The 21,258-nt window shown below is 46.0% G+C and overlaps 3 protein-coding genes across 3 annotated transcripts; 1 reads left to right on the forward strand and 2 right to left on the reverse strand.

The window, feature by feature from the left end:
• The first annotated feature begins 4,260 nt into the window (after window positions 1–4,260).
• On the forward strand, window positions 4,261–5,325 carry LOC123494472 (uncharacterized). Its single transcript, XM_045230352.1, has one exon. The coding sequence runs from the start codon at window positions 4,261–4,263 to the stop codon at window positions 5,323–5,325; it is 1,065 nt and encodes a 354-aa protein (XP_045086287.1).
• A 4,011-nt stretch (window positions 5,326–9,336) lies between these two features.
• Window positions 9,337–13,150, reverse strand: LOC109776073 (thiosulfate/3-mercaptopyruvate sulfurtransferase 1, mitochondrial). The gene is made up of 11 exons (XM_020334754.3): window positions 12,799–13,150; window positions 12,497–12,556; window positions 12,347–12,409; window positions 12,015–12,139; window positions 11,297–11,459; window positions 11,154–11,213; window positions 10,817–10,875; window positions 10,254–10,335; window positions 10,102–10,165; window positions 9,804–9,871; window positions 9,337–9,718 (listed from the first exon to the last, which is right to left on the reverse strand). Exons 1-11 carry the CDS (start codon window positions 12,865–12,867, stop codon window positions 9,608–9,610), a joined length of 924 nt encoding a protein of 307 aa, XP_020190343.1. The 5' UTR covers window positions 12,868–13,150; the 3' UTR covers window positions 9,337–9,607.
• A 2,564-nt stretch (window positions 13,151–15,714) lies between these two features.
• LOC109776074 (thiosulfate/3-mercaptopyruvate sulfurtransferase 1, mitochondrial) lies at window positions 15,715–20,072 on the reverse strand. The gene is made up of 11 exons (XM_020334755.3): window positions 19,792–20,072; window positions 19,300–19,359; window positions 19,151–19,213; window positions 18,851–18,975; window positions 17,824–17,986; window positions 17,682–17,741; window positions 17,351–17,409; window positions 16,763–16,844; window positions 16,523–16,586; window positions 16,214–16,281; window positions 15,715–16,129 (listed from the first exon to the last, which is right to left on the reverse strand). The coding sequence occupies exons 1-11, from the start codon at window positions 19,858–19,860 to the stop codon at window positions 16,019–16,021; spliced, it is 924 nt and encodes a 307-aa protein (XP_020190344.1). The 5' UTR covers window positions 19,861–20,072; the 3' UTR covers window positions 15,715–16,018.
• Between the last annotated feature and the right edge of the window lie 1,186 nt (window positions 20,073–21,258).

A 21,258-nucleotide genomic window follows, 5' to 3' on the forward strand; every position in this document is an offset into this window, starting at 1 on the left:
AAGCAATTGCTGCTCGATGGATAATCAGAGAACTAGGGGTGGGTGGCCATGGCATCCAGAGAAGTGCAGGTGCCGGGCGTCAGGGCAGTGCGTTGACGACAACGGCGACGAACCAGGGCGTCTCAGCCATGGAAGGAGAGTGGGGCGGAGTGGGGCGTCGGGGAGGAGCAGCCGCCGTCGATCTAGGCGGAGAAGGAGGTCAGCGTCCATCCAGTCGAGCTCGGAAGCCGACGTCCACGGGCGCCGGAGGCGGGCAACCGTCCTGCTTGACAGAGTGGTCGGTGGTGGCGGCTTGAGGCGAGGCCGGGGGCGGCGGCGGCAGCGGGGAAACCCCAATAGCGGGAGGAGAGGGACGACAGGGGCACGGGGCGGTGCGAGCGATTTTCCTTCGGGGCTGGTACACGGGAGGGACGTGGTGGCATTCTTGCGTAATTGTGTTCAAGTGCGAGGGCAAAGGAATATACCGTTTCGTTTTTTAAGTGATTGCCGCGAGAAGCTGCGGGAAGCTGCCATACCCCAGCTTTTTTCCATTGTGAAGAGAAGGGCTGTGGAAATAAGTTAAGCTCCACTCCTAAAATGAGTTCTTTTGAGCTTTTGGCTTATTTTTACAGTAATTAGGTGCTCCGGGAGCTTCTCAGCCGTTGGATCTAAAATCCGAAGGCCATGGAGAGAGCTCCCGCATTTATTCAAAAAAACACACCTAGAAGTCCGTTATTACAACCAAATCCAGCGCATCCCTAGATGACCGTCAGATTATAGATCCAACGGCTGAGAAGCTCCCGAAGCACCTAAGTTTAGGTGCTCCCGGAGCACCAGATATCTTCCCTTGGTGTGGGTGTGGAGTTTCTATCAGTCAGATGTTCACATCTTGACTTTTTATCTTGTAAATACTTGCCCTCTATAAAAATATAATACGCTATTGGCGTACTTTTGAAAAAAAATTAGGTTGCTCAATTTCTATAGACATACCACAGAGTCCGTTAGGACGTCCCTAACCAATACGAAAACAAACCCAAGTAGGATTCTACTACATCAAAGCGCATTAAGCGCGTGACCTTGCACTTATACAGATTGATTGATTGACGCTGAACGGCAGGGACGTGATTAATTGCTTCCGTAAGGCATTCTCGGTCGTTGTACTCCGTGATGGTCCCTGGCATGGCAGCCGCATGGCAGTGCCCATTGTCCATTGCTGTTGCTGCCACACGCGACGATCAGCGGGCCATCCATCCTCCACAGCACACGCGTGCTGGAATCCGACGGCACTCTTAACGCGAGATGCTTTGCGTCTTCCGATAGCACGACGTAGCGTCAAATTATGGCCGGATTATGCGACTTGGATTACTCCTCGCGCGGCACGGTTTGGTACGTTCAACATCCGATCCACTGTCCCACACGATGACGCACATTCTTGCGTGGAGCATCAGCTAGCACGGTGCAAGTTCGGAGGTCGCACGTGGCATTAACGCCGGAGCATTCTTCCGGCTACTAAATCATACTGTTGTCAACTGTGCCGAATGTTTGCGTCCAACAGTGCCCAAAACGCTTGTCCGATCCCAGGTCAGTTTGCTTTCACAGCCCTGGAAGGTGAGACATGCACATACTGAAATTAAACGTCGGGGTCCTCCCGAATATCACGCAGTCAATATTGACAGCGCGACTAGCTAAAATAGACTGATGACATCGGAAAGATAGCGATCTCCACTGGACGAGGATTTGGAGCACTCAGGTGCTCTACACCCCTATACGAACAATTTGTTCAAAAAAATACCGAGAAATTTGAAAAAAAAATCTGAAATTTTGAGATATCAAACGTGAGTTCCCGATCTACTCCCGTGTGAAATTTCGTGAAAAAATACCAGAAAACGTATTCGTGACAAAAAAGACAAAAAATTCCTATGTATAGAAAAAACTGTTTGAGTTACCCCACTTTGAACCCTAGCCCCAGCCCCGTGTCGCCCCCCGCGGGCGACCCGGACGCCCAACCCTAGCCGCCGCCGAACCCAGCCCCCACCTCCTTCCTCTCCTCCCGCCGCCGCCGGCGGGCGCCGCCGGGCAAAGCCCGCGCGGTGCCGGCGGCGGCGGGATCTCGTTTCCTCGCCTGGAACAGGGGCCGCGGGGGGCTGCTTCTTCGGGCGCGGTGGCGGAGCTCGGCGGCCGGCGCGTCGGGTGGCGCGCGCTAGTGTGCCGGGCGGCGCGGTCTGCTGGCCGGGGCGGCACGTCACTGGAGCGCGCGGGCCGGTGGCGGCGCGGCGTTCTTCCGGCGGATCTGAGGCGGCGGCCTCGCTGGTGCAGACGGCGCTCCTCCGGCGGCAGGGAGTGCTCGTCGGTGAGGTAGGCCGGATCCCCTCGGCTGCGCGGGCAGCGAGGTCCCGGTGAGCACTGGTCATGGCGCGGGGAGGCCTCGGGCTCCCCTCGTCAGATCGGAGGCGATTTGGTCCGCTCGTGATGTATGACCTCCGGCCGGCCTGGATCTCCGGCGTGCACGCGCCTGCTGACGTTGTGGCTGGTTCGGAGGTGGCGGCAGGGTGCTTGGCCGGGGGAAACCCTTGGCCGCAGGTGGCGGTCACGGCGTCGATGGCGTCCCGGACGCCATTCCCTCCTTGGTGGCGGCGCCGAGGCTAAACCTCCCCTGCCTCCCCCCTTCCCCTGCGCCCGGGTGAAAACCCTAGCCCCGGTGGTTAAGCGGCGGCGGCGCCACAGCGTCGTCACCTTCTTGAAGGCGCCGACTTGGGCATGGGGATGCTGGGTGTGCATGGCGAGATTGTCTGGATCCTGGTGGCGGCCCGTCTGATCTACCGCGTCGCAGCTCCGGGCATGTCTCGTGACTGCGGTGCTTATCTTCCGGCCGTGTCTCCGACGGCGACCTCGCCCTTCCTCATCTTGTACTTGCCGTGGTGGAGCAGTACTTCATCTCACTCATTGATGGCGGCGGAGTTCGGCGGCATGGCGCTGTGGAGGCTCGGCGTCCGATGCGCGGAGATGGACTCGCGCAGGAGGAGGTAGCTATCTGGCGTCATGGTGACGTCGATGACAGAAGTGGCCTTCACAAGGTAGAAGACTCAATATAATCTGAAGACGGACCTGTGGAAGATGGCGGCGACGACACAAGAGTGCGTCTGACCGGATTGTGCCCCAGACCCGGTATGTGGCTCGGCTGGGGCTTCCGGCTTTTGATGTTAGGTTTAGGTGAGTGGTTTGGGTAGTGGCCCAGCTAGCATCCCTTCATCATATGGATTAGAGTAGCGGCATATGTTGCCAAGATGGTGGATTCAGGTATATTGTTTGTAATACTTTGTAAGGTCCTCGAGAATAATTAATAAAATGGCCGTATGCATCTCCCAGATGCAGAGGCCGGGGGTCATCCTCATTTTCTAAAAAAATAATAGAAAAAACTGTTTAGGTAGATTTTTGTTCGGCAGTATTTCCTTCGTCACAGATACGTTTTTGGGAAATTTTTCACCAAATTTCACACGGGGGTAGATTGGGAATCCAGATTTGATATCCCCAAATTTCAGATTTTTTTGAATTTTTTGGCTATTTTTTACGATTATTTTTCGTATAGGGGTGTGGAGCATCCAGGAGCTCCTGTGTATTTTCCATCTCCACTGCCACTACTGCAGAAACCGTTGTGCCAGACTTGTCATCACAGTCGGGTGGATCACAGTATGTGTACGTGTTAAAACATCGGCAAAGACGATTTTGCAGAAAAATGTATGCATCATAACGGTTAGAAACGCATGTCATGCGTAAGTTGTGACATTGGGGTAGGTGAACCCGCAAACCGCCCGCATCCGTCATGACTGGGCTGTCTGGACCGGGAAAGCCATCCAACGTGAGTCTGTATTGGTCCGTGGGACGGTCCGGACGTGTTTTTCTCGCAAAACAAAGACAAAAATGAAGGAGCTTTACGGGAGTCCGGGCACACGAAACATAGGAATCCGACACCCAGGCCCACCCAAAACTCTTTCCGGACCCAGCGACTCCATCCTCCCTATTTTCGGTCCTTCCTTCTTTCTCTCTTGCCGTCGCCGCCCTCCACCACCCCGGCCACCACGCCACACTTCTGTCGAAAATCTGCGTCTCCGTCACCACTGGTGCTCCTGCAGGGCTCCCCGCCACTTCTCCTCCGTCTCCGTTCAACCCCCTGTTCTCCGACTGCCCCGCCAGGTAACATCCTCTACCGTGCCCGACAACTGTTTGATGAATCGCCAGAGCTAAAAATCTGGAGCTGAAAACAATTGTCCCTTCTTTTTAGCAATGGATTCCGATTTGAAGTACATATACGAGCAGTATGTTGAGTCGTCCGACGGCTCGTCGGACGAGGAGTACTCTGATGAGATGGCGATGATGCGGGTGGTCCTTGAAGACGCGGAGCGTGCGGGGGAGCATGTTCTCAATTTCAAGGGCTCGATCAAGGGTCATCGAGTGCTCAACCGCAACAGGGCGCGCGGGGATTTGACACTGATGGCCGACTATTTTGCCTCCAATGCACTATTCGCTGACCATTTTCGCAGGCGTTTTCAGATGCGCAAGACGGTCTTTGATCGTTTGTACCATGGCGTCCAGTCCTATGATGACTACTTCATCCTAAAGAAGGACGCCGTGGGAGTGATTAGCTTATCTGGTTACCAGAAGTGCACAGCCGCACTCCGGATGCTTGCATATGGCACGACCGCTGATTCGTGGGACGAGTACCTACGGATGTCTAAGAGCACATGCGGAGATGCCATTGTCAGGTTTGCAACTGCCGTGGTCGAGGTGTTCGAACCTCAGTACCCGAGAAAACCAACTGTGGCCGACACCGAGAGGCTCCTAGCAATCTCAAAAGCAAAAGGGTGGCCGGGTTTGCTTGGATCTCTTGACTGCATGCATTGGAAATGGAAGAACTGCCCGAAGGCTTTACAAGGGCAATATCAAGGTCATGTTAAGAAACCCGCCATCATTCTTGAAGCAGATGCATCACATGATCTTTGGATTTGGCACGCTTTCTTTGGCATGCCTGGGTCTCACAATGACATCAATGTGCTACAACGATCGCCATTGTTTGCAAGGCTGACTGAAGGAAAAGCTCCTCCTTGCCACTATACTGTCAATGGACATGAGTACAACATGGGCTACTATCTGGTTGACGGTATCTATCCTCCACAGGCTACCTTTGTCAGCACCATCTCAAGCCCAGTTGGCCATAAAAGGCTCACTTTGCCCAAAGACAAGAAGCAGTTAGAAAGGATGTTGAGAGGGCATTTGCAGTTCTGTAGGCCCGTTTTGCAGTTGTTCATGGACCTGCTGAACAATGGGATCCGGAAACCTTGTGGGAGGTGATGACATGTTGTGTGGTCATGCACAACATGATCGTCGAGGACGAGGGTGATGATGCTGCCACAGCTCTGGAATTACAGAACATGGGTGATCCTATCCAACTTCTGGACTAAAATCCGGCCACATTTGAGGAGTTTATTCAAATGCATCAACAAATTCGGCATCGACCAACTCACGAGCAGCTGAAGGAAGATCTGATTGAGCACCAGTGGGCGGTGGAAGGGGACAACAATGTTGGGATGTAATATTTGAACTTTTTTAAATTTGAAATAGTCCTACATGCGGTTATTTGAACGTCTGTACCATTTGCATGCGGCTACTTGATCATGCGAACTATAAAAAAACCCGAAAGGCCTGATGTATGCGGTTATGGTTGAATGACGTCCTCCCGCATCCGTGTCCACGAACTGGTCCCCCTGCCCGCGGACGGATGCGGGAGGAAATTTGTGGGTTGCCGTTCGAGATGCCCTTATATCCGCCCAAGTTGTGTTCATTGCATACATAACTTCCCGACAGATAGTTACTACTACACGGCATGCTTTGTCCAGATAAAAACCAGTTCTTCCATAGTACTAGATAAGAGCATCTCCAATAGATAATGCAAATTTAGATATGTAAAACAGAAGATGTAAAAATTTACATCTCTAAAAAATGCATTTTACATCTTAAAAAAAGAGGCAACTTCAACAGATGATGCATATTGAAGATGTAAAAGTGCAACTCCAATAGATGATGCAAATGAAGATGTAAAAAACTGTCGACGGCTGCACGGCTACTGTACAACCGCATTTGAACATTCAAATAGCATAAAAATGCATCATATCAATCAAAATTTGAAATCCTACAACCAAAAGTGCATTATCTCAAACAAAGCTCTTGGTCCAACAAATTAAAATGCACATAAACATCAGCCATATCACTCAATTTTCGTCCTCTCCCTTGTCACTAGCGACATTGTTGACGGTGGTATGATGATCATCATCAATGGCTTCTTTGTCGATGTTTTCATGAGTTGAAGTCTCGTTGCCGCGAACTCCACCGAAAGCACCTCATTGACACCTCCCATGCCCATGTTGCCGCCAAAGCCACCTCCCATGCCACTCATGTTGCCGCCGAAGCCACCTCCCATTCCGCTCATGTTGACATCGAAGCCACATATCGTCGAACACGTTGGATGCAGTTGTCGTCGACGTGGCCACATCTTCGTCCATGGCCGGCGATGGCGGCGGTGGAGGTGGAGGAGCGGCTCCTTGGCCGGAGGAGGACGCCAAGACCGCGGGCAGCTACTAATCGGCCGACACAGCCGCGTCCTGCCTCAAATTCTTGGTTGCCCGACTTTGGTTCGACGCTGGGTTGCGCCCCGGTGCCGCCGGCCGCTTCACGCCTCCACCGCAGGGCTTGGCGGCCCACTTCTTCTTCGCTAGTGGCTCAGCCGCGACGACGATTGGTCGGGGTGGGGCAAAAGTGGGCGCGGCATGGAGGCAGAGGCCGGATTGGGGAAAGTGGTCGCGGAGACGGCGACTGCGGCGATGTAGGTTAGACCACCGGCGGACGCGTCGGAGAAGGCGACGGGGTCATTGGCGTCGGCCATGGCGGCTGCGGGCCGCGGGTGAGACGCGGGCAGGCGGAAGGCGGTCGGGTGGAAAGAAAATGAAGGCAGTTGGGCGATTGGTGCGCGGCCGCCGATTTTACATCTCCTGTAGGTGGAGATGCAAATTTGCATCTCGAGGTGTTGCATTTTACATCTCCGGGAAGCGGAGACGTAATTTTTTTGCATCTACATCATCTGTTGAAGAGGGGTTTTGGGGCCTTGAAGATGCAAAAGTTGGTTACTTTTGCATCTACATCGTCTATTTTTGCAAAGGTCACTCCACTAGTGCGTCACTTATCGCAACCTGGGAGTTTTCCCTTTTTTCTCGTAGATCCGTTTATTTAAAAAAAACTTTAAACCGTGCGTCCAAATCTCGAACCATTTTCACTATTGGGTTTCTTGCGTCGAGATCTTCAAAATTAAATCCCATGTTGATAGTTTTGATTTTTTTTTTAAGAAAAAACCGAAAGGGGAGCACTTTTTTTCCTTTCCAAAGAGGCACGATTGCGCCTCTCGCAAAATCATATCTACTCCACGAGAAGTAAGCCCGTGCCACTCGCGAAAGAAAAAAAAAAGAAAACACATTTTTTCCGTTTCTGAGAGGCACGGTCGTGCCTCTTGCGGAAGCAAATCCGTGCCTCTCGCAGAAGCAAACCCATGCCTCTCGCGGAACAAAAGAAAGAAAACGTGTTTTGTTTTTCATTTTCGAGATGTACGGCCGTGCCTCTCGCGGAAGCAAATCCATGCCTCTCGTGGAAGCAAACCCGTGTTTCTCATGGAAGGAAAAAAAGAACGCGTTTTTTTGACCGTGCCCCTCACGGAAGCAAAAAAAACAGATTTTTCGCGCATTTTTCCTTTTGTTCAAAAGCTAAGAAAGACTGGTGGAAACCCGAAAAGCTGGGAAAAACAAAAGGAACCATCTAAAAAGCTGAAAACGCATGCGAAAAAACAAAAAAAAATCGAAGGAGACGCCCAGAGTGCGACACGTGGCGGCGGTTGAGAGCGCCAAGTAGTGCGCTCTCGGCCCACCTCAAGTGATTCTTAGGGGGCTTTCGAAGGAGCGCTCTTTAGTTAGTTGCTCACAGTCACAAAAGAACGTGTGTAGCCCAATCTCAACTCATTCAACAGTTGTTCTCACATATATCAAGTTTGAAATGTCAACATGTCATTATTATTTTTTGTAAAGAACAATACATGCCAACAGATATTTGTATTGGAGTTTGATGTAGTTATATTTGGTTGACGAACAATTACAAAAATTACCGTTGTTTTAATTTCTCTTCACAAAATATGCATAGTGCTCAATTTCCAAGTTATCAACTTCAAGGTATTTCTTTTCCCGAACACGCAGCCAAATGTCTAGCATTTTGCATTAGAAGAGAAAGTCGAGACGATACAAGACCCAAACAACACAACCAGAGAGGAAAACTCAAAACAAGAAAGCAAAATATGTGCTATCCGAGGAAAAACAGAAATAAGCCAACAAAGAACAACTGTGAAGAGAAGTAAACTGTCCAGAACGAAGTTCAGGGACGTCGGGTGTCACTCCTTCGAACATATATGAAAGTTGACAGCACGACTTGCTAAAATAGACTGATGACATTGGATAGATAGCGATCTCCACTAGTACTAGTACTTGTTATCACAGGCGGGTGGATCACAGTATGTGTACGTGTTAAGCATCAGCAACAACGATTTGTACAGAAAAATGTATGCATCGTAACGGTTAGAAACCCCTGTCACGTGTAACTCGTGACATTATCCGTCCAAGCCGTGTGCGCTGCATACATAATTAACTTCCCCGACAGGTAGAAGTATCACAAAGCGCTGCATACATAATCTCAACTCATTCATCGGATGTTCTCACATAGAGCAAGTTTGGAATGCCAGTGTCATTCTTTAATATAAAGGACAGTACATGGCAACAAATATTTGTATTGGAGTTTGATGTGGTTATATTTGGACGAGGAACCATTATGAGCAATGCTTTAATTTCTCTTTACAAAGTATGCATAGTGCTCAGTTTCCAAACTGTCAGCTTCAAGGTGTTTTTCTTTTTTCCTGAACACGCAGCCAAATGCCTATCATTTTGCATTTGAAGAAAGACGTCAAGATGAAGAAAGATCCAAACAACACCACCCCGAAATATCAAAACAAGAAAGCAAAATGTCGGCTATCCGAGAAAAACAGAAAAAGAAAAGGCCGACAAAGAACAAATGTGAAGAGAAGCAAGCTGTACAGGCTGAAGGTTCTGCCCGCGGCCTGAAACCAGGATCTGAATTCCTATGTTCGCTGTGGACATAGTGCCTGAAGGCTGCAGAACGATATGACACGATGCCATACCTACCTCCAGAAAATGCAGCCGGTTAGCAGATGTGAGATTGTCTCATAAATTCAGACAATCAACTCCAAAACATAACCAATTCAGACGAATAATCTTGTTTTCAAGTCAAGATTTTGTTAAGTACAACATCATTATAAAATTAATGTTGACGCTCACAAAAATTGGCGCAGGATTTCCCCATTATCGGCCTACAGCCATTGGCCATTGTACAAAAGGTATTTCTCTTTTCCCTATAACCTTTTGTGGCGACTTCGTGCAAAGCTTGCCACAGAGAAGTATCATTGTGCTGACAATCTGGGTTGAATGCTGCAGAATGCAACAGCTGCATTCATCACTACAGAATGGTTGACTTAAGGGGCAGTTGAAGCAACTTTTGGGTAATCATCATCGGGCTGCGCTTCCCATTCTGTCCAAGATCCGTCGTAAACTGGAACATCATGCTTACCAATTCTATAGAAGCCCTGTAAAGAGATATTGTTAGAGACTGCTGGGCAGGGTCAGTGTCTCAAAAGATATATCCAAGAAGAGCATGCAAGATTTCCAGACCAGGGCAAGTATGCAGGCAGTTACACCAGATCCACATGTGACGACAATCGGGTGATCAAGCAAAATGCCTGAAGAAACATCAAACAAGATGCTATTATTGCTATTGCTTGGTGAACTTGATGTACACATATGGCATCTCTAAGAAGATTCTGCTCCTTAGGTCAGAGAATCAAATGTTGTTCTGCTTTCAGTATTGTATAGATTGCGAAAGATTTTTTTTCTTGCATACTAAAGAGCTAAAGGCCATGGGTAAACTACGAGTTTCGGACTAGAACTGTTAATCAAACGGAATGCAGACCTTCTTGCTCAAACTTTTTCGATAGCTCATCTGCAGGGAGGAGCGTTTGTGCACCATCAAACATCTGGGAGAAGATCAAACAGTGTCAATTTCTTTGGTATTTGTGATTATCCAAGTATATGTGACATATGGCATAGTTGCACTATACCCACCTCAGGGAACGGAACACATTTAGTTCCAGGTATATGCCCACTTCTTACTCCTTCCCTTGGTTCTGGCATTACACCATCAAATCTGCGAATGAAAATTTAAAGTCGTTTCATGACAACAATAAGAAACTGGGATATCTTTTAGGGGAGATTGACAAGAAATCAAAGAATAATAAATGTCATCAGATTTAGTCACATTAAGTTTTGAAGATAAAGAGACATAAGACAAAAACCTTTAATACAACAGTGAGATGAACCATAATATCTGTGTGAACCACAAATACCATCATCATCAACGTTTTCATATTATAAAGGAAACCTTTTAACTTCGTTATTGCAAGAAAGTTCTATGCTACATTAATTATGATCAGAGCTTCAATAATTAGCTCTTCTAATCAGGATAATCACAAATTTAAAGTTCAGAGATTTTACCTGCCCTTTGATCGGGCAGCTATTTTTTCTCGAACACGCGTTGTTTTTGCCTTAGATAGAGAAAGCAAGATGGCGCAACATTTTATAGCTGAGAAAAAGCCTAAGCTAGCAAATAATTAAAAGAAAGATGTTACCTGCCCTTTGCTCGGGCATCAACTACTTGATGAGCCTTAGCAGCTACATTTTGTTTGACCTGTTACACAGACAGAATGGCTCAACATACGTGTGGATAATCAAGATACTGGTGTGTCCCTGAGTCATATCATCTTCATATTTTTTTTGTTTTACAGAAGGTAAAATCCTTTTGGAATAGTTTAAAAAAATATCATGAGATACAAACAAGCCCCGACTAAGACTGATGTGAACCAATTCATTGATCCGATTTATCATATATCTGTATCAATATGGATGCGAGAAAGTTTTCAGGTAAAACGAAGTGACTTAGGTTTTCAGTTAAGATGGAGAGGTAACCTTTTCTAGTGTCCAGAATAGCTGAGGTCGAAACTCTGTTTGAAATGTGGCAGCATTTGCCTGCAAAAATTGAAACCATAATTACTTGATAAGAAAAAGGAATTGACAGTACGACAGTCATGCCATCTTAAGAGATATCTTACCAATTTACCATTATAAGCTGTTTCAACAGCACTATTTGCCGCTTTGGATTTCAGAACTGCATCATCAGGGCAGCTGCTTGCAATGTTGAATCCAGAAGCTTGCCACTGAGGGAAACCTCCATCTAAGACCCAAACTTTATCATGTCCAAGAACTCTGAACATCCTTTTAGTTGATGCAGGATGCATAAAACTCATCAGTTTTTGCATATAGAGGTTGAACAATAAGGCAGAGAATGACGTCAGGCATTTGCCAGGTAAACTTTGAGTCTGTCTGTGTTTATTCATTCATGCAGTTAACCTTTTGTTGAATGGAGACAGATTCAATTTACCTTGTGCAACACACCAAAATAGATACACCCATGACATTGTAGCCTTTAAATTTGAGGCATTGTATTCACCATAATCAAAAACTATGTATCATGTCTTCCTATTGCATGCGAACTTCACTTTTTTTTAATCTCATGGTCAAAGCTTTAGTGCTTGAAGTAAGTTAATTAGACTCTCGGGTTGATAAAGTAGTTAGCTCTATCAACTTGTATATATGTGAGGTTATGCAAAAGAGTAAGAATGTACCTTTGCATGTAGTAAAAACAAGAAAATTAATATATCAACTTGATTTTGAACATCTTATATATCAACAGCTTAACTCTCTGTGCACTAGCAACTTTGGTCGATTTTTTCATTTAGTTAAAGTCAACTAAAGCAGCGTTCTGCTTACCACCAAACACGAGGCGCACTGAAGAAGCCCTTTCCATCATAAACAACAACTTTATCATGGTTATTGATACCAAGTGCGGAAACTGCTGCTGCAAAAGCCTCTTCTGATGGCAGCATGTGTGGCAACTGAAATAATTGCATCCAGCAAAAATAAGTCAAATGCCTATATCCATAAGCTGATATGCATACAGTGAAAGACGGAAGACAAAAAAATCATTGTGTTAGGTCAATTGCCAAATTTGCCATAGCTCCGAGAAACTGTTGGTTCTTATTTACTTGAGTCAAACGATCACGCAAACAAGAAATGAATTAAAATCTGGAAGCATTTCTCACATCAGTCGCCCGATTGACGATTCCATCGATGTCGAAGAACAGCGCACCAGGAATATGGGCCACCTGATCATATGCAAATATCTTAGCTGGGAGAAACATTGCCACAAAAGGGGAGGAACAATGAACATTACAGCTGTTCCAGAAAGAAACCTGGTATTCTTGCCATGGGTCCCTGCTCTCTTGTGGCATGTACCAGGAAGCATCCAATACCTAAAACAGAGTAGTCCAATGTTAAAAACAACACAGGTAATAGAAATACAGCATGACAGGGAGTGAAATAACACTGTAAAGTGTCCTCCACACAATGGGGATAGACTGGATGATGAGAAATCAAGAGCAGACTACTGAACTGCTGCCAAAGAAAGGAGGTACAGTAGCTATTTCTTCCAGAACAGAGAGAGGGGGGGGGGGGGGGGGGGGGGGCGGAAAGAGCAGATGAGAGATTATTTCACCTTGATATCAAGCTGCCCTAGGTGCTGCTGCAGCCATTGCGCAGAAACAACCGGATCGTCCTGCGCCATTGGCCGCCGTGCTGCCTGCCGCAAGAGCAGAGAGATAGAGATTGGAGAGCGGAGCTTGCAGGTCAACGAACGCAAAGCGAAGAAGTAATTTTTCTTTAACGGCAGGGGGGCAAGAAGATTGGGGATCGCCTTGGTTGTGTCGAGGATTTGTGTTCCCAGCAAGGGTGGAGATGGAGATACGGCCGCCGGAGCCGATTTGGACTCGAAATTACTCTCATACGATTGTTCCTTGTACAGTACGATTTTCGTACGACCCTCCAATCGGTGGCTCCAGCCTACAGGAGACGGAGAGATGTGAGCGATGGACACTATTTTGTATCGTATTGAAATCGTACACAAGCCATCGTATCTGCAGCAGCACAAGCTCGCAAATCTCAGCGAGAGAGAAAGTATATCATTATTCGAAATTTAAAATTATTTTTTGAGGGAATTCTAAATTGATGATGCTGGTTGACCAGTTATGATTTTTTTTAACTTTATTGACTGAGTTCTCACAACAAAAAATATAAGCGAGAGTGCGATTCGGCTTCACTTTAGACAACACGCTCTAAACGACAAATTTCAGAACCGTGGTTGAAACGAACATGTGTTTTTACTTGCGAGATCAAATGCTCCCTCATGTAGTCATTTGCAGTAAAATCAAAAGAAAAAAATTCATTTAAAATATGAAAAAATCTTAATTTTTACAATAACAAACATTCGCGAATTGTCTACATACATACAAATTTTTGAATGAACATTTCTAATGTTCTGGGCAAAAGAAAACAATCAATGCTTCAAAAAATTAGATGACCGCCAGAATGGATAGCAAAACCCCTGATGCACCCCTCGCCGCCGCTAGAGACCCACCGCCGGCCATGAATTTTGCGCCACAAGGACCCAAATGGCGGCTCCAGGGCAAGAACACCAATGAGAGCTCTCGATCGCCGGCAGTGGTCACCGCTCACTCAGTCGCCACCACCTGACCACCCTTGGCCCAACTGGCTGAGGAATGAGACCATCGGCCAAGGCGGCGGACAAGACGGCTGCGGCGGAGAAGAAGAAGGTTTTGGTTGCCCTGACGCCTTCCCCTCGGCCTTCCGCGACGTCGACGCCTACCCCTTGGCCTCATGAAGCCGCGCCGCCACCCCGTCCACCTCTCTTGACCAGAGAGGAGCTAGATCAGACGAGAGAAGGAACGAGGTCGACGTGCTCGAGGAAATGCCCGCAAGTTTCTCTTTTTACTTTTTTTTCTTTCTTTTTGTTTTGCATTTGATCAATTTTTGCTTTTGTAGCAAGCAATTCGATGGTGATACAGACGGTCTCATGGAACAATTGAACGCAAGCCACACACTTGGCCTCGACGACATTGTAATGTCCATGTCATATACCCATCTGATGACGAGAAATGTCGAGATGGTGGAGAAGATTGAGGAGGTGGACGGGTCGGACGCCCAAACATTGAAAAGGAGGAGTCGGTCGCACAACTACAACAACGAGGAAGATAAAGTTTTGTGTGAAGCTTGGATTAACATCTCTCTTGATGCCTTGGGCGGGGCTGCTCAAACAAAGGAGTGGTTTTGGGAGAGGATCGAGGAGTACTAGAATAGCAATGTGTTCGTTCCCTCCAACCACACAATCTGGTCTCTCACTCATTGTTGGAGAGAAGTCAACCTTGCGCTGCCAAGTGGAATCCCCAAAAGCATGAGTTGATGAGTATGAGCCCATCATTCAAGCTCTTTACAAGGAAATAAACAAGAGAAAACTGCAGCAAAGCCTTCACTTTTGCATCATTGCTACAAGGAGCTTGTTGGAAATGAGAAGTGGGCAAGAAGGAACTTTGAAACAACACAAAAGAGGCGAAGGCTCAACACCCAAGTTAATGATGATGATGACTTGATAGAGAACCCATCAATCCTCAAGGCCGACCGGATGAAACAAAAAATGCAAAGCTAGCCAAGAAGCATGGTGTTGAAGCATACAAGGAAGAGTTGATTGTGATGGTGGGGGTGAAGAGGGCATTGGCGATCAATCCGAAGGAGGAGAAGATGGCTTGTTTCTATGAGATGAAGATGATGGAGGAGGAGAAGTGGAAGGCAAAGCCGACGACCGACGACCGTGGAGAGAAAGGTGTTAGTGGAAGAAAAAGATTTGAACTTGAGGTGCAAAGGCTTGCATTGGAGACCGAGGAAAAAAACTTGGGATTAACAAAGCCTTGCATTGGAGGCTGAGGAGCAAGGAGACAAGAGGGTCGTCGAGAAACATGCTATTATGTTCATGGATCCTAGGAAGATGGACAAGAAGGCAAGATAATATTGGGAGTTAACTCGTCGGGACATCTTGGCTAAGTTTGGTAGTGGTGGTGGCGGCGGCAATGGTGGCGCCGACGATGATGGTGTGAGTGCGTGCAACCCTTGTGAACTATGATGGCTTTGGTCCATCATGTGTTTGGTGGTTTTTTTGGAATGAATTAGTTTATTCGGGCTTTTGGCACAAATTATGGTTACGTTTAGTTGTTTGATGGATTGGATGAACTTTATTTAGCTTGTAGTTCAACTATGATGTGGTGCATTTCAATTGTTTATGTTTGTTTAACAAAGGAAGCACAAGTTCAACCTCCACAAAAACTGCGCTCGAAGTTATTTTACAATAAATTTCACAGACTCAGCAGTTGTTACCGACACACAAGTATACTAAGCACACTGTTTTCAAAGTAGTCACGAATAGCTTAGGATTGTATTCAGAGACCCTTAAATGCAGCCAGTGAGCAAATGTGAGATGGTTTCATCCTCATGGTCACAGAGCGGACCTTTTTAAATGTTTGATTTGATTTCCTTGGGCTACAAAATAAATTTGCACAGGTTGAAATTTTGATCAATCACTCCGCACTTGCTGGTGCACAACTCATTTGGCTGCACTACTGCATATAAAATACAAACTTATTGTTGTTTTCAAGTCACGATTTCTTCAATAATAGCGTTAAGTACAACATCAATATAAACTTAATGTTGACACTTTCCTATAACATCAATGGTACTGTATTTTATTTTTCCTATAACCTTTGTATTGACTTTGGTACAAAGCTTGCCACAGAGAAATATCATTGCGCTCACAATCTGCGCTGAATGCCACAGGATGTGACAGCTGCATTCATCACCTCAGAATGATCGATTTAAGAGCCAGTGGAAGTAACTATTGGGTAATCATTATCTGGCAGCGCTTCCCATTCTGTCCAAGATCCGTCGTAAACCGGAACGTCATGCTTCCCAATTCTATAAAGCCCCTGTAAAGAGATTTTGTTAGAGACTGCTTGGTGGAGTCAATGTCTCAAAGATATATCCAAGAAGAGCATGCGAGATTTCCAGACCAGGGCAAGTATGCATGCAGTTACACCAGATGCACATGTGAGGACAATCGGGCCATCAAGGGAAATGCCTGAAGAAACATCAAACCAGGTGCTATTATTGATATTGCTTGGTGAACTTGATACACATTTGATATCCCTAAGAAAACTCTGCTTCTTAGGTCAGAGGATCTGGATAGTTGCATTGTTCATCAATGTTGTTCTGCTTTCAGTATTGTATACATCGCGAAACATTTTCTTTTCTTGCACAGTAAAGGCCATGGGTAAAATATGAGTTCCAGATAGAACTGTTAGATGAAACGGAATGCAGACCTGCTTGCTCGAACTTTTTAGATAGCTCATCTGCAGGGAGGAGCGTTTGTGCACCATCAGACATCTGGGAGAATACCAAACAGTGTCAATTTCTTCGGTATTTGTGGTTATGAGTTTATCCAAGTATTATGTGATACTCCTCCGTTCCATAATTCTTGTCGTGGTTTTAGTTCAAATTTGAACTAAAACCACGACAAGAATTATGGAAATGAGGAAGTATATTGCGTAGTTGCACTATACCTCAGGGAACGGAACACATTTAGTTCCAGGTATATGCCCACTTCTAACTCCTTCCCTTGGTTCTGGCATTACACCATCAAATCTGCGAATGAAAATTTGAAATCGTTTCATGACAACAATAAGAAACTAGAGATAACTTTTGGGGGAGATCAACAAGAATAACAAATGTCATCATGTTTAGTCACATTAGGTTTGAAGAAAAAGAGGCATAAGACAAAAACCTTTCATACAACAGTGAGATGAACCACACTATCTGTATGAAACACAAATATCAACCTTTTCATATTAAAGGAAATCTTTTAACTTCATTATTACAAGAAAGTTCTATGCTACATTAACTATGATCAGAGCTTCAATAATCAGATCTTCCAATCGGAATAATCACATATCGGAAGTTAAGAGATTTTACCTGCCCTTTGACCGGGCATCAACTAGTTGGTGAGACTAAGAAGCTACATTTTTTTTCTCGAAACACGCGCCAAAACGCGTGTGGTTTTGTCTTAGATGGAGAAAGCTAAGATGGTGCAAAATTCTACAGCTGAAAAAAAGCCTAAGCTAGCAAATAGTTAAAAGAAAGAAAGATGTTACCTGCCCTTTACTCGGGCATCAACTACTTGGTGAGCCTTAGCAGCTACATTGTGTTTGACCTGTTACACAGACAGAACGGCTCAACATACATGTGGATAATCAAGAATCTGGTGTGTCACTGAGTTACACCATCTTCATATTATTTTAAATTTTAAACGAGGTAAAATATTTTCAGGATAGTTAAAAGAAAGATCATGAGATACGAACAATCCCAACTAACACTGATGTGAGTCAATTCATGATCTTAGGTTTTCAGGTATCTATATGAATGCAAGAAAGTTTTCAGGTAAAACGAAGTGACTTAGGTTTTCAGTTAAGATAGAGAGATGACCTTTTCTAGTGTCCACAATAGCTGATGTCGAAACTCTGTCTGAAATGTGGCAGCATTTGCCTGCAAAAAATGACACCGTGATTACTGGGTAAGAAAAAGGGTTGGCAGTAAGATAGCAATACCATCTTAAGAGATATCTTACCAATTCACCATTATAAGCTGTTTCAACAGCAATATTAGCAGCTTTGGATTTCAGAACTGCATCATCAGGGCAGCTGCTTCCAATATTGAATCCAGAAGCTTGCCACTGAGGGAAACCTCCATCTAAGACCCAAACTTTATCATGTCCAAGGATTCTGAACATCCTTTTAGTTGACACGGTATGCATAAAATTCATCAAATTTTGCATATAGAGGTAGAAAATGTTACTTAAATAAGGCAGAGAATAACGTGCGGCATGTTTGCAGGTAAACTTTAAAGCGCGTGTCTTTTTTTTCGTGAATACGCTAGAGTGTGTATCCTTTCATTGATAGGAAGGGTGGGTACAACAGAATAGGGGGGGGGGGTGCAAACTCAATGTCTTGTGCACAAAAAGGCAAGACAAAGAGCTACAGAGCAGTGTGTGTCTGGATTTATTCGTTCATGCGGTTAATCCTTTGTTGAATATGCAGACTGATTCATTTTGCTTTCCGAACACACCAAAATGGATAAAACCATGACATTGTAGCATTTAAGTTCGAGGCACAATACCCTTTCCCCATAATCTGAAACCGTAACACTGTATCTTCATGGCATGCAAAATTCATCCTTTTTATCTCATGACCAGAGCTTTAATTAGTACTTGGAGTGAGCCATCATTAGTACTCCCTCCATTCCTAAATATAATGCTTTTTAGAGATTCCAATGTGGACTACATACAGAGCAAAATGAGTGAATCTACACTCTAAAATACGTCTATATACATCCGTATGTAGTTCGTATTGAAATATCTAAAAAGGCTTATATTTAGAAACGGAGGGAGTATATCGGGTTGATAAAGTAACCAACGTGTATAGATGTGAGATACTGCAAAAGAGTAAGAAGGTACCTTTACATGCAATAAATAAAAGGAAGAAAAATACTAGTATATCAACATGAATTTGAACATCTTATATATCGCTCTTTGTGCATTAGCAAGAAAGTTGATTTTGACATTCTGTTGAACTCAACCCAAGCAGTGCGCTGCTTACCACCAAACACGAGGCGCGCTGTAGAACCCCTTCCCATCATAAACAATGACTTTATCATGGTTACTGATACCAAGTGCAGAAACCGCTGCTGCGAATGCCTCTTCCAATGGCAGCATGTGTGGCAACTGAAAACAATTGCATCCAGTAAAAGTAAGTCACACATCTATTTTCTTAGGCATACAGTGAAAGGCTGAACACAGAAAACCATTGCAGCAGGCCAACTGCCAAAGCTCCAAGAAACCGCTGATTCAAACAATGGCGCAAACGACAAGGGGATTAATATCTGGAGGCATTTCTCACATGAGTCGTCCGATCAGAAATTCCATCGATGTCGAAGTAGAGCGCGCCAGGAATATGGGCCACCTGAGCATATCTGAACATCTTAGCCGGGAGAAACATTGGCACAAAAGGGGTGAACAGTTTACAGCAAAGCTGGTCCAGAAAGAAACCTGGTATTCTTGCCATGCGTCCCTGCTCTCGTGTGGCATGTACCAGGAAGCATCCAGTATCTAAACCAAGCAGTCAAATGTAAAAAACAGCACAGGTTCCTGTGGCCCCTTAACACTTTCTTGGACACAATAATAACAACAGGAAAACAACATGACAGGGAGCAGAATAACATTGGTAAATACGTCCTCCGTTCACAAATATAAGATGTTATACTAATTTGTTTGTGAATCAGATGTATATACACTCATTTCAGTCTGTATGTAGTCCGTATTGAAATATCCAAGACATCTTACATTTGTGAACGGAGGGAGTACTAATTAAGTCTAAGTTGCTTCTGATAGCAATCACTAAAGTGTCATCCACATGATGGAGATAATAAACTGGATAATGAGAAATCAAGAACATGCTTCTGAAACGCTGGCAAAAAAGGGAGGTAATATATCCCCCGGAATCGAAAGGGAAAACGTGAGGCAGATGAGAGATTCTTTCACCTTGATATCGGGCTGCCCTAGGTGCTGCTGCAGCCACTGCGCAGAGACAACCGGGTCGTCCTGCGCCATTGGCCGCCTCTGCTGCAAGAGCTGGGATGAAGAAACGGAGGGCAAGAGCAGGGATTGGAAAGCGGAGCTTGCAGTTGCAGGTCAACGAATGCAAAGCAGTTTGTCTTTTTTAAGCAGGCGGGGCAAGAAGATTGGATGGATGGGTATGGGCGTATGGCCGCCGATATGGACTCGTGAGGTTCGCAGCCGGAGCCGCAGCCCAGACAGCGAGGGGAAAAAATATATATTGTATTTATCATTATTCTTTTTAGAGGTTTATATATTGTATTTGTTAGATGTGTATAGTCCCGTTTCGGTACATCCCATTGTATAAGGGTTTTCTTGCAATTTGCCACACATGTATATGTAATGGTTTTTGGCTCCTCAGTAAAGATCAGTTGCTCACTTATCTAACATGGTATCAGATGCTAGGTTAGCCCCTCTCCCGCACGATGCAACTCCGTGCGTGCTCCATTCTAGTCGCCGCCGCTGCTAGCCTCCGTCCTAGTCTCCGGCCGTCCTCTGCTTCGATTCGTCCCCGTCAGGACCATTGCTCTCGCTGCTCGACTCCATCTCGTCGCTCCTCTCAGCTCCCGTTACAGCCCGAGGCCGGCCGTACTTGGCCTTGTTGGTTGCTGCTCCTAGCTGCTACCTCTCCCGCTGATCTCCTCTCCGTTCCAGCTCCATTCGGCCATCGCCGCCGCCCAGTTCGGCCGCTGCCGCTGCTGCGTTGAGACCGCCTAGACTAGCCGCCGCCTGGTCCAGCCGCTGCCGCTGTCGCCCGGTCCGGCCGCCTCCTGGTCCGGCACCGGGTCTCCTCCAGGTCGTCACCGCCCCCTTCCCCACTGGCTGCAGTCGATCTCTCTGGTCTCGTTCGCTTCCTGGTTCGAGCGATTCTGTAACGCCCACGATGCGGCTATATCTCCCACGTGTCGAGGCACGACTTAGAGGCATAACCGCATAGTGGTTTTGTCGCAAGAAGGGTCATCTTCACACAATCCCATGTAATGAACAAGAATGGGATAAAGAGTTGGCTTACAATCGCCACTTCACACAATACGAGAATATCATCATACATCATCCAAAATACAATCATATAGACCGACTACGGTCAAAAATCAGATGAAAATAAGACAACCCCAAATGCTAGATCCCCGATCGTCCCAACTGGGCTCCACTACTGATCATCAGGAAAAGACACATAGTAACGACCACGTTCCTCGTCGAACTCCCACTTGAGATCGACGCCATCATCTGCACTGGCATCGTCGGCACCTGCAACTGGTGTTGGAAGTATCTGTGAGTCACGGGGACTCAGCAATCTCACACCCGCGAGATCAAGACTATTTAAGCTTATAGGACAAAGAGGTGCAAGGAGGTGGAGCTGCAGCGGCAAAAGCATATATGGTGGCTAACTTG

This window comes from Aegilops tauschii, chromosome 6 (genome assembly GCF_002575655.3).
Source record: "Aegilops tauschii subsp. strangulata cultivar AL8/78 chromosome 6, Aet v6.0, whole genome shotgun sequence".
Classification (NCBI taxonomy): Eukaryota; Viridiplantae; Streptophyta; class Magnoliopsida; order Poales; family Poaceae; genus Aegilops; species Aegilops tauschii.

Coding starts and splice junctions, on each gene's coding strand:
- LOC123494472 (XM_045230352.1), top strand. CDS start 4,261: ATGGATTCCGATTTGAAGTACATATACGAGCAGTATGTTGAGTCGTCC.
- LOC109776073 (XM_020334754.3), bottom strand. CDS start 12,867: ATGGCGCAGGACGATCCGGTTGTTTCTGCGCAATGGCTGCAGCAGCAC. Junction 10,876..11,153: donor TATTCTGGACACTAGAAAAG/GTTACCTCTCCA, acceptor TCTGTGTAACAG/GTCAAACAAAATGTAGCTGC. Junction 9,719..9,803: donor CTGCCTGCATACTTGCCCTG/GTCTGGAAATCT, acceptor ATCTCTTTACAG/GGCTTCTATAGAATTGGTAA.
- LOC109776074 (XM_020334755.3), bottom strand. CDS start 19,860: ATGGCGCAGGACGACCCGGTTGTCTCTGCGCAGTGGCTGCAGCAGCAC. Junction 19,360..19,791: donor TAGGGCAGCCCGATATCAAG/GTGAAAGAATCT, acceptor TGCTTGGTTTAG/ATACTGGATGCTTCCTGGTA. Junction 19,214..19,299: donor ACGCATGGCAAGAATACCAG/GTTTCTTTCTGG, acceptor AGATATGCTCAG/GTGGCCCATATTCCTGGCGC.